At 36.8% G+C, this 12,387-nt stretch overlaps 1 protein-coding gene and 1 pseudogene across 2 annotated transcripts; one reads left to right on the plus strand and one right to left on the minus strand.

The window, feature by feature from the left end:
* The first annotated feature begins 2,053 nt into the window (after positions 1-2,053).
* Positions 2,054-7,324, plus strand: LOC147490401 (cleavage stimulating factor 64-like). Its single transcript, XM_086565309.1, has 11 exons — positions 2,054-2,268; positions 2,390-2,468; positions 2,837-3,011; positions 3,388-3,421; positions 3,522-3,769; positions 3,845-3,922; positions 4,550-4,585; positions 4,671-4,729; positions 4,783-5,062; positions 5,969-6,331; positions 6,806-7,324. Exons 1-11 carry the CDS (start codon positions 2,232-2,234, stop codon positions 6,926-6,928), a joined length of 1,512 nt encoding a protein of 503 aa, XP_086421435.1. The 5' UTR covers positions 2,054-2,231; the 3' UTR covers positions 6,929-7,324.
* A 668-nt stretch (positions 7,325-7,992) lies between these two features.
* Positions 7,993-11,889, minus strand: LOC147490402 (alanine--glyoxylate aminotransferase 2 homolog 1, mitochondrial-like; annotated as a pseudogene). The gene is made up of 9 exons (XR_015200453.1): positions 11,533-11,889; positions 10,501-10,731; positions 9,857-10,028; positions 9,570-9,714; positions 9,281-9,460; positions 8,885-9,107; positions 8,551-8,664; positions 8,365-8,451; positions 7,993-8,285 (listed from the first exon to the last, which is right to left on the minus strand). The product of XR_015200453.1 is annotated as an alanine--glyoxylate aminotransferase 2 homolog 1, mitochondrial-like (transcript).
* Positions 11,890-12,387: the final 498 nt, after the last annotated feature.

The raw sequence follows: 12,387 nt of genomic DNA on the forward strand, positions 1-12,387 counted from the left end.
TGGAAACAACTCTTTTGGGAGCACTGGAAATGACCCAGGAGTTGGGGGCGATATAGGTTTGGAAAAAATGAAAATGCTTGGGAGTTAGGAGTTGGGAGCCTATAATCAAGTTGGTTTGATTTGATTGATTTAATGAAAATGCAACAAGAATTCGATCAGGTGAAGTGTTGGACCAAAACCTTAAGTGGAAATGGGGCTTTTGCTTGAACGACACCTGAACTTCATAGGGGATTGGGAATGGGATGCATGGGAATATGGGATAGACTGATAGAGTACGCAATCAAGTTGAATATTAAGGTAGAGTTAAAAGGAAATAGATTTAATGCTTCGAATTATATTGCTTGTTACAATTTGTGCCTCCATAGATTATTTGTGATGTAGTTGATGTGTTCATGTGTGTGTGTTCGGAAATTTGCTACCAAATGTGTAGTCTCGAGGGAAGGATTTTTCTCTCTCATATGTGGCATTTTCTAATGGAGTTTGTGGTGACACTGATATCTACTTGATTGGCAAGCTCTAATGAGACTATGAGAGTCCATCAATTGCAAGCGTTGATTATCTTTAAATTAATATCAACTATCTTTAAATAGGAAAGATCTCATAATTACCCCACAAATTCATAAGGAAACCTCTTTCAATTTGGAATATATAGCTATTATTTCCTTAAAAATATGAAAGATTATTGCAATTATTTCCTAAAAATAGAAAATTAAGATCTTATAATCACGGTTTTCTGATAGATGTAATAAAACAAAATTGAACTTTTAGTTTGGGTGTATATATTATGTAGAGAACTACACCTTATGATTTGCATTGTGCATATATATACTAACTATTGTATTTGATAACGAGAATAAACATAGGCAATGACATGAATGCTTGAACATAAAGCAACACATTGATGAAAGGTAAACATTTTAAATCGGAAACAAACAATAGATGAAGAGGCAATGAATTGGTGAAAGGTGATGTTGTTATCTTGATGTTTAAATTGTTTGTCCTTTGCCAAAATCGAGATAATTAACATCTTTATTTTTGGTGGAAAGTTAGTATTCGATATTCAAGAGAGCGACTCTTGAAGGAATAAATGTGATATCACTAGCGTGATTCTATTTTCCATTTAGAGCACATAATTTCTAAGGTTAGAAAGAACGACTCCATAATCAATGGAGCAGTTGTGGTGGGAGGGAATGAATAGCTAGAGGTTAGCATATAAGGCCATGATCACTAGAGGCACACTCAACTCATTCGCCATGGACTCCTTGAAATTGCTTCAGAGCATATATCTTTTTTAGTTCTTCAAATCGGCCTTTGTAATATATGGTTTGCGATGCACTCATGAATAAACTAACGGATAAATGTTGCTTCTTGATTGTTTGTGGTTTCAATAATATGCAACTACTGAAGACACATAAGTAGAAAGTTTGCTTAAAAAATTAGAGGAAAGCAACTATGTTAACAACTTATGATACACAAGAATTGAATGAACAGGGGTCCTAAAAATATTGAAAGACAAAAATAATATCTGAGAAGTGCTTGACATTCGTGTGAAGTTTCGTTCTCATAATAGGTTTGTGAAGTCATTGACATTATCAAAGCGATATACCGGAACACCCAAACAAGTGCTCTAAACATTGTGTAAGATGAACTTATACTCTTAGGAGCATTACGTGAAAGAGCCATATAACTTACATATTCTCCATCAAACCACACAAAAATTGATTTATCCAAGTGAGTAGTGTTGGTGTTTCAGCATCAAGACATGAACTATAATCAAGTTGTTGTTATTTGATTGAATTAATGATCATTCACCAAGAATTCCATCATGTGAAAAATGACACCCCGACTTCAAAAGTGCTTCGAAAGGAGACACGTGCTAGATTGCTAAAGTACGCATTGAAGTATAGAACACACTTGATCTTAATAAATACATAAATACACTTTTGAAACATGGTTTTGGAGTCTAACTAAAAGAGAAAACTTTTTTTTTTTGAAAGAGTACTACTCTATGGGCAGATTTTTTGCCAATTTCACAAAAATGCCTAAACCCGAGATAGCAAAAACTAAACCGAAATTAAGACAAAAATACGCATCCTAATTATTTCTCTTTCTCACTTAAGACGAAAGAAGAACAGAAACAGTAAAAAACCAAACTTTGTCTTTTTTTTCTTTGTTTCCAAGAAGAAGAAGAAGAAAGAATGTGGGCTATAACATTTGGCAACTTATGATAGATGGCCAACAACCCTTCTCAACATCGCTGTGTCTTTGGTACGTTTCTTTCTTGCCTATCTCTCTAAAAACTAAACTTTTTTTTTTTTTTTTTTTTTTTTTTTTTAAACTTGATTTACAGATTTATGTTTAGATATACTTTTGTTTTGAATATGTGCAGTTGGTAACATACCATATGATGCAAGTGAAGAACAGCTTATTCAAATCTGTGAAGAAGTTGGCCCCGTTGTTTCTTTCAGGTCTGGGCCCTTTCTTTATTCACTGTCTTGTTGGCTTGCTTTTTATTTGAATCCAATAAAGAAATTAACTTTTTGTTTTTGTAAACTGTTATTTATGATTTGGGGTTTAATATTGCAATGGATGCAATTGCATAGGAACATTTTTTATTTTTTTTATTGATTTGGCTTTGTTCTGCTAACTTGTTGAAGTGAAAATTTAACTGAAACAATGAGCTTGGTTCAAAGTGATAAAGAATTTGTTTGTAGTTGCAATTTGATGGACTAATATATTTTTCGATAAGTGGTAACTAGTTCACTCTACTGTGAATTGTGAAAGATGAGAATGTGAAAGGGTGTTGTTGTTTCTCATTCACGATCTTTTGTTTCAGATTAGTCATCGACAGAGAAACTGGTAAACCTAAAGGTTATGGGTTCTGTGAGTATAAGGATGAAGAGACAGCTCTAAGTGCACGCCGTAATCTTCAGGGTTATGAAATCAATGGACGTCAGTTACGAGTTGATTTTGCTGAAAATGACAAAGGCTCCGACAGGAACCGTGAACAGGTAATTTTATGCGTATATACCTGAAAGCTTATTAGCTTTTTTTCATGCATGTTTTACTTTCTTGTATACTGTGGTTGATGCTCGCTTCACTTTTACTTTCTTTTCTATGATGCAATTCCATATGATTTTGTACTTGTCATGATGCTTGATGAATTTGAACAATTTTGTAATGCTGTTAAGTATTCATATGATTGTTGAAATGTTTAGACTGAGTTAGAGGATAGTCTCTTTGCTCTGATATCATTTGAGGGGAGGAAACAAACACTCAGAGAACCTTTTCATAGTGATATTATTCAAGCATAAGCACTTAAAATTATTAGCTAAATTATAGTAACAAAAACAAAGGTGTGCTCATTTGTTTTTTCATCTTTTTCAGGGTCGTGGAGGGCCAGGGTTGACTTCCAATACTGGTTAGATTACTACTCTGTTATTTTTCTTTATTTGATTTGTGTCCAACTTGATATCAAGTATATCACCAAATCATGGAAGCTCATTATGGATATATAGCAGATGCGCAAAAATCATCAGGTGGCCCTGCGATCCTTGGGGATTCTGCTCTCTACCAGCCAATTGGTCTCCCATTATCTTCTACTGCTGCATCTGTCATGGCAGGAGCTTTGGGCGGTGTGCAGGCTGATAGTATGCGCTCAATGCAAAATGGTTTGCAAAGTCAGTCTGGTTTGGCCAGTGATCCTTTGACGCTTTATCTCGCTAAGATGTCGAGGAAACAATTGTATGATATTATGTCAGAGATGAAGGTGGGAATTTCTATTCTGTTCGTGTGCTTTTATAAAATCACCCTTTCGTTCTGCTTTGACATTTAAGTCATACAGGTAATGACTACGCAAAACAGGGAGCTGGCGCGCCAACTATTTTCGTTATGTCCATTGCTCCTAAAAGCGCTTTTTCAGGTTGTTGTCTGTTGTTGATGTTTCTTTAAATAGATATTGAGAGACCCTTTTAAATAAGTTTTGAGGGATCCTTAATCCCCTTTGTGTTATTGTATGGTTTTACAGAAAATTGAATTGCCAAAGGGCAGACCAAAGTCAGCCTGTTTACACCCCTTCTTGTTTATAGTATGCTGAATAATGTGAATATTACTGTAGGAGGTTTAGGACTCATCTCATCTGGAACTTTGAAGCTTGTCCATACACTAGCCCAAGTAACCGTAGTTTTGGCGCCACCATCAGTCACAGTTAAATATCCGACTCTCTTTGCCCCATCCCCTCACTTTTTCTATTTTATTTTATTTTTTCATTACCACCAAATCATGCACACACTCCTCCGTCTCCTTTATGATATATCAAAAGAAGTTTGTTGTGGGTCCTTCAAATAATTCCCACTTCAAAGTATCAACCACGCACATGCCTGTTTTCGATCTTAAGGTACCTTTTGGAATTTCACATGCTCCAAAACCCTTAAATTCGATGTTTTCATACTTCTTCTGTCTGTTTTGTCTGTATACTCTGTCATAATGTCTATTAATCTCGTAGTGATACAGAGTAGCAATCTAAAACTTTGTTCTTGTGATTTTGCAGGCACAGATAATGCTGGGGATGGTATCTCCGCAAGTGGTTTGTACTCAATCTTTATTGTCATCTTTTGTTTGATACCCACTTAAATAATGTCTTTATAAAAATTTAACGCTCTCTGTTGCAGTTACAGATGTCAAATATTGACAGTCGCCTAGTTCAGTCCTGCAGCCCCAACGCAGGATGGCATGCACAGGATCTGAAGCTAGCAGGGCTTCCGCCAATTCGGTACAATCTTCTCTAGCACAGAATAAGACGCAGCTAGGGATGATACCAAGTTTACACGAACCTCAAAATGCTTCGAGGAATAATCAGCATTCAGTCCTTCCCTTTCAGCAAGCTCCTACACAGCCTCGAATTCAGCATCCCCAGCAAGCGCAAAATCAACCTTTCCCACAGACAATGCCATCCCAACCTGGAGTTTTGACAGTCCCATCTGTACAACCTCTTACTAATTCACAGCCTCCAGCATTGGAATCATCGAGTGCACGAACAGCAAATGCAAGCTCCTTTGTTACATAATCCCTCGACCTGTAGGAGCTGCAAATAATACTCAGAATGTTTTCCCTCACGCTTACTCACCATTCACTTATACCTCGCCCTCTATTATCACAACCGAACTTTCAGGTGCCAAACTTTACTGTTAGAGAATATTGTAGTTGTCCTTGTTCATATACTAGTATCTTGTTTCTCTTCTGTTTAATGTTAAGAAAAGATTATTCTCAATGGAACTTTTTATTTTTGTTATGTTTCCTTCTTCTCCTTTTTTTCATACGGTGTTGAGATACTTGTTCTATTGATTTAGTTAAGATAGCTTCACTGCCTGCTAGGCTTCTAGTACCCTAATAGTGTTTTCTATGGGAAAGAAAAGCATTAAAAAAAATAGCCAAGCACAAAATGGATGAAGAGAACTTTTGAAGTGTTCTCTTTTCTTTTAAACATTAACTGCTCATATAAATTGCAATGAACACATTATATCTACTTTTTAGTGTATTGTACTGATCGTAGTAGGTATTGACTTAAAAAAAAGTGCAGAATTGCTGTTCTATTTTTGGTGAACCCATCTGGGGAGCTCCTCTCAATTCTTGTTATACAATTTAGCAATTTAGCCCTGCTTGGATACTGCAAAAGATTGTGTAACAACACGTAGGTTTTTGTCCATTAGATCCAATATTTACAGGGGGTTGACCTTACCTTTTGCTCCTAAATCATGTCACGGTTTGTAAAATTTTGCAAGTACTAATTAGTTGCAAAGTTTGATGAAATTTCATATCCTTTTTGTAACGGAACATTTTATCATTATTCCTAGTGGACCCTTTCTGAACATAGAGTCCGACTTAGATTTCCCAGATTCTGTTGCGACAACTTTTGCATTACAAAACAAGGACTTAGTTGCAGTAGACACAGTTTTCCAGGGAGTTTTAGTTATTTCTGTCATTTATATTCTTTTCCCCTTCTGTAACTGTTCAGCAACAGCCTGGTTCGTCAAATTCTATGACAACATTTGGGCTACCAGAGATTGGTAATAACAACTATGAAAAATCTTCTGAAGTAACAAATGAAACAAGATGGGTCCCTGGAAGTAATTCAAACTTGCATTTGGGGGTACTGGGCCAAACAGGTATGACTCGTAATAATATGGAACCGGCTCGTCATCCATCCAAACTAGCAAAGTTAGAAGATGGAAGGAGTGCCATACGTACCATGGTGAGTCAGAACACTAATACTGCAAGTGAATCTGGGCCAAGTCCTGAAATGGTGCAGAATTCCAACGACCAAATGTTGCAGGTACTGCTTCTTTGCTATTAATTTTATTATCTTTAGACTGTACCGACCTGGGTCAAAAGTGAACTCATGAAAATTTGATTTTACATAATTTGAAAACTAGATTCCACACTTGCATGCTGATGGTGTGTATTATCTTTGTGCTATCTTAAATATATGGGACTGCTTCATTGCAAATTTACTATACATCTCTGTAAGACCTGAACCTCAACTTCAGTCGAGGTTTGATAATATTAATCTGAATGACTACACTCAAAGCATATCTGAACTACTTTAGTCTACCTGCAGTTGCTCAAAGTCCTGCATTAACCGTGATATGAAGGATGTGTTACTTCATACAATCTCATGTTTGGCTGATTAGTGCTTGTATTTTCTTTGTTCTTTTTTACTAAAAGAAATTTTATTTTGTGTATATGTGCATCAGTGCATATTGCCATAGACCATACTGTCAGATTTTTTACGTTGTTACTGTTGCAGCTGGCACCTGAAGTGCAGTCAGCCCTACTGGAGCAAGTAAAGAGTCTGACACCGGAGCAGTTGAGGTCGTTACCACCAGAGCAGCGGCAACAAGTGATTGATCTTCAGAAGATGCTCAGATGAATTCAATCCCAGCCAATCCAGCTATACTTTCCTGATGCCATCACTTGATTGGTTATCAACTCGAGGATATTGATTTTCTGATGCAACCTGATTGGTTATCAACTTGAGTATAGTGATCCCAGGCAAGCCCAGCTATGCTTTCCTTTATTGCGGACATTAGTAGTTGTTGCTGAATCAGACGCAGGATGTTGTGAGTTGTTCTGAGGAACAGTCCAGGCCACTAATTGCGGGTATTGTTAGAATTTAATGAAACATGGTTGATTGTATCATTGTAACAATTATGCGATTGTGTATATCATCTATAGAAGAGAAGAGAAAAAAAATGAAAGAAAAAAAAATGATTCTTTTTCTTTTCTCGAGTTTTAATAAAAGAAATTGTTCTTTGTCCTGACTTCACTACCAGTTTTTATTTTCTGCATGAAGGCACACGTATCAAGGCAGTCAGAATGCCTACTAATCTGGTAGTCTATACAAGCATCCTATCCAAACTGCTTCTGTGTACTGCTTTTAATAGATGGTGAAACCGAAAAGGAATTGAGAAATGGAAAGAAACGCAATTGTGATAAATTTGGTAGTAACATACTAACATACACATTTTGCAATGAGGATAGCATGACTTCCCCGTGGCCCTATGTATAGTTGTGTAGATTAATCTTTTGATTCTGTTAGATGGCTTCACTATAAGATTGCACTTGTTTCAGTTAAATTATTTTGACAGACTCTTTTTCTCTTGAAGTGTCAGTTTTTACCTTTCAGGCTTTCACTACTAACTTTTAGATTATCTCCAGTGTGATTCCATGTATTATTTGTTATAGACTCTTCCAACACGTCTGCTGCCCAACCTTTTTGTGGTTAGCTGGTTCCAGAACAATTTTTACAGAGTAACTAGTCGTCTATGTAGGCCACTTCAGATTTAGCTTCATTTCTTCAATTTGGGTTTACACACACCACCAGGTTCGGCCTTTTCCTCCCCTGTTGAAGGTGCGTGGGGCCACTATACGTGTAGCTGTTCAATGATAATGACCATCAGAGAAATTTGGGTTAGGCAACAGATTTCTCTGATAAAATTGGAAGCCATGTGATTTTATACCATTGGAGGATTTCACACCACCTAAATATCTAATGCTGAGAACATTTAGATAATTCTGTATCCTGATTTCCCACGTCAGACACTCAGACCTTTACACATGCATTTCACTGGACCACACTAGAGGATTAATCTTGCAAGAAATTCCATAGCAGATACATATTCAAATGAAACCTCAGCACAAGATTTTATTCATGAGAATCTAACTTCTGGAATTTGCCAATCCTCACATCTTAGAGATTGCATAGTCCAATGCATCCACCAAGAAATCTGCACATAGATTCCGAGTCAAAATCAGAAAAACACTGGTAGAAGTATTAAGATAGACTGTGTGTAAGATGGGATTTACCAGCATCGTCTTTGTTGAAGCACATGGGTGGTTTTACTCTGAAAACATTTCCATGTAAGCCGCCTTTGCCAACCAGCACTCCCAGCTCTTCGAAACATACAGAATGCAAGATGAATAAATATGTCAAAAGGATGAACAATGATAGAACATGTTCCAATTCAAATTTAGTCAGTCTGAACATACTACCTCTAAGCTTTTCAAATAAAACTGCTGTTTCTGCTTTGGCAGGTGTCTTCTCTTTCCTATCAGTCACAAGTTCTATCCCTACCATTAAGCCTCTCCCTCTTACATCTCCAATAACTGAGAAACAAGATCAAGGCAAAATATGAGACTCAACGAATACATTATGTCTTAGACGTCTATCAGTGACATCAATAGCTGCAAGAAATGAGCAGAGTCATCACATAATTATAACCAATGATGAACCTTAACTAACAACGTAAACATTTTATCCATTCCAACCAGCAAGTGGAAAAATAGCATGCCTCGGGGAGGTGAAATAATAAAGGATAAAACTTACTTTCATGTTTTGTTGAAGAGATTTCAAGCGCTCAATTAGATGAGAGCCAACATCAGCACAATGTGCCTGGCTTTTCCTTTTCAATAACCCTAAGCACTGCAAGTCCACCAGCAGAACATACAGGGTTCCCACCAAAAGTGTTGAACAGAATTTTCTGAGCCAATACATTTGCTATTTCAGGAGTTGTCACAACAGCTCCCAATGGTAAGCCATTGCCAATGCCCTGTACAGAACAATTAATGGAAATTCAAAAAATATGTTGTTAAAAGGGCCCACTGCTGTAATAAAGAGATGCCAAAGACTGGATGTTCTTTCAGTTAAATACAAGAGCTTTTAAAATAAACACTTGTAAAACGAAAATTTGATGCCATTGTCGGAAAGAGTTGAGACTCAAACCTTTGCCATGGTGACAATGTCAGGAATGACATTTTGTGTTTCAAATCCCCAGTAATGGCTTCCAGTACGACCAAATCCAGTTTGTACTTCATCAGCTATGCAGACACCACCTGCCTTACGCACAACTTCATACACCAGTTTCAAGTATCCAGGAGCAAGTTCAACTCCTCCTCCAACTCCCTGAAGTATACATGAAGAGAAAATTATTAGCAAAGTAAATTATCAATGTCCCCATCAGCATAATGATAAAGGCTAAAACTAGTTCTTATTGCAAACAATCAACTCCCACCTGAATAGTTTCTGCAATAAACCCTGCAACTCTCCCCGAACTACCATAGTTAATGTGGTCTTCAACATCTTTTGGCGTAGCTGTTCGTGATCAGAGCCAAAAACTCCACGATAAGGATCGGATTTATGACATGATGAATTTCACCCTGCACAAATTTCAGAGAGTATATAGCTGAGAGGTAATAACAGTTGCCTTTAGGAGGTACATTCATAAACTATCTTAGTCAACTGTGCATTTCATACACCAAAAAGCAAAGGAATAGCCGCGATAGATTAGAAAATACAAACCTCTGGTATTGGGTACTTCCAAGTGCTTAGAGCTGTCAATCCCATGGTTCCTGCACTTCCACCATGGTATGCATTTCTCAAGGCAATCATACCAAGATTACCAGTATATAACCGGCGCCATCAACATTGCAAGTTCATTTGCTTCAGTTCCAGAATTGACAAAGTATACAACCTGAACTTCTCCCAGGTGAATTAGTGGTATTGTGTCTAGAATAGTTCTTGAAATATAATTATTAAACGCATATATTGTTTGAAAAACGATGGTGGTTTTATTGATATCTGGTTTGTGCATTGAGAGCTAACATTTTCGAACCAAGAAATCTATGGAAAAACATATTATGTGAGAGGCAATGTGACAAAGGACTATTATCAAATCATCAATCAACACTAAAAGTGTTCCCTTATTTAAATTTATGAGTCACTAGAACAAAATGTTCAAAATCCTTAGAAGAATTTATTGGGGAAATAAAGGGCTTAGAGGGAAAAGTTGTTTTGCTTTTGGAAACTGGAAAAGGTGGTGTTGCATAAGTATTGCAGAATGCCTTGGATCCTATGCAGATTGTAAGATACGATCCTATCATCTAGTTTTAGAATATGGAAATTTAGCTAATCCTAACTATATAAAGATCCAAATGAGGGGTCACCTTCAGGTTTCCAGGCATCTTTGAAGCCAATGCTTCGGCAAAATCAGCAATAGCATGGTGCAAATATATAGTTGTGGCATGTTGGAGAAGGTTGCTTTGCTCCACGACAGCATTCACAATTTCTGGATGGCAGTGCCCACAGGACACAGTAACAATTCCAGCAAATGCATCGAGATAACGCTTCCCAGTATCGTCAAACAAATACTGCATCTTTCCTTCAACGATATTGAGCTGTACATGTTGAAAGAACCATAAACAATGTCAAAGGAACTCATACAAGGAAATGTGTACTTAATTCCTAGTCAACATTGAAATTTCTATGAAGATGCAATATTACTAGATGTACATAATCAAGATCTACGAGGAATATGTAAATTTCATACTATAAATATAATAATTGGTTTTTTGAGCAAAACAAGTAATCAGATAAATACAATAGAGTAGTTGACCTTTGACCTCTTAGAAAAATCTTATTGCACTCCTCTGTTCCTACCCAATAGCCACTAGTCCCACTACCTCTTGTTTTCAAAGGGGTTAGTGTCCACTGCCTTAGGATGCAATCTTTTCCCTTTTATAATATAAACAGATAGGTCCAGTGTAATAAAATAAAATTTGCTTACTTCAACTACTCAATCATCCATTGGCAAATCATTTCAAAACCAACATATATCTATTTGCCCTTTCCCTTTCCCTTTCCCTAACCATAACAAATCAATAAAATAAAACTGTACATGTATGCAGATTCACTTGCGCTGTTAATTAATCCTTAATGCAACACAAAATAACAATCCAGACCAAATTGAAACAACTATGGGCACCCACTATTTCATTGTGAACCATAACCATTTCAATTCTACCAGCATTGTGAATCAAGATCAATAAAAATCTCAATCTCAATCCACAAATCTTCAAGAACCTACATTTTCAGTATCAACAGACAAATCAAGGGAGACAACATAAAGATAAACACTCAATTGAAAGACATTGTTCTAAACTAACAAAAAAAGAATCTTTTTTTAGCAAAATGCTTACAGGTTTCTGATAGTAATGAAACAAAGAAGGCCCAAGAAACTTTTTCCGCTTCTCAAAAACTTGATCAGCTGATGGGCCATTGTACTTTTTCGGTTCGTAATCAAAAGGTGGAATCTTTGGAGCAGAAACCGATGAGAATCTACAAAACTTGTTCTTTGATTCCAACGTCTTCTTCAATAGACTCCTTTGGAACACCATGATCGCAAGAGATAGAGAATGAGGAAGTGTCAAATGAGAAGTGAGAAGTGAGAAGTGGAGTGAAGTGAAATGAAGTTGGCGCCAGTTTTATACGAGAAAATAGCAAAATGGCTGACGTGGATTACTTTATTAGGTATTGGGGATAGAGATTACTATTTTCAGGTGGGGAAGTTATAAGGTGGTCATGTGAATATTTATCTTGAGAGCATTTCCAATGTAGGTGAATTTTTTCCCCCTCTTATCACCTCCACGTAGGCAGTTTTTCTCCTTCTTATCGCCGTTTTGGTGAAAAGTAAGGTGAAGCTGCGCAATGCAAAGGTGGAAAAAAAAAAATTAGACGGGATGTTGGATTCCGTCTGGAGGTTTTTTGATCGAGACGGAATGTAATATCGGAATGTAATATTCCGTCTGATATTTTGTCTGAAGTTAAAAAAAAAAAACACGCGAGACGGAATGAAACATTCCGTCCGAAAAAAAACCGATTTTTTAAAAAAAAAACACACACACACGAGACGGAATCCAACATCCCGTCCGAAATTCACAAGTCAGCCACTATCATGGTTGAAAGTTTCAGCCTGGGAATGACTTGGGAAAATAGTCACCATCTTTTTCACCTCTGCATTGGGCACTGGTTTTGCACAAAAATGAGGTGAAAAT

Source organism: Coptis chinensis, chromosome 6 (assembly GCF_015680905.1).
Source record: "Coptis chinensis isolate HL-2020 chromosome 6, ASM1568090v1, whole genome shotgun sequence".
Taxonomy (NCBI): domain Eukaryota; kingdom Viridiplantae; phylum Streptophyta; class Magnoliopsida; order Ranunculales; family Ranunculaceae; genus Coptis; species Coptis chinensis.

What these genes read in the sequence shown, in the direction of transcription:
- LOC147490401 (XM_086565309.1), top strand. Translation starts at nt 2,232, where the DNA reads ATGGCCAACAACCCTTCTCAACATCGCTGTGTCTTTG. An exon ending in GGCCCCGTTGTTTCTTTCAG is followed by an intron (nt 2,469 to 2,836) that starts GTCTGGGCCCTT and finishes CTTTTGTTTCAG; the next exon opens with ATTAGTCATCGACAGAGAAA. An exon ending in CCGACAGGAACCGTGAACAG is followed by an intron (nt 3,012 to 3,387) that starts GTAATTTTATGC and finishes CATCTTTTTCAG; the next exon opens with GGTCGTGGAGGGCCAGGGTT.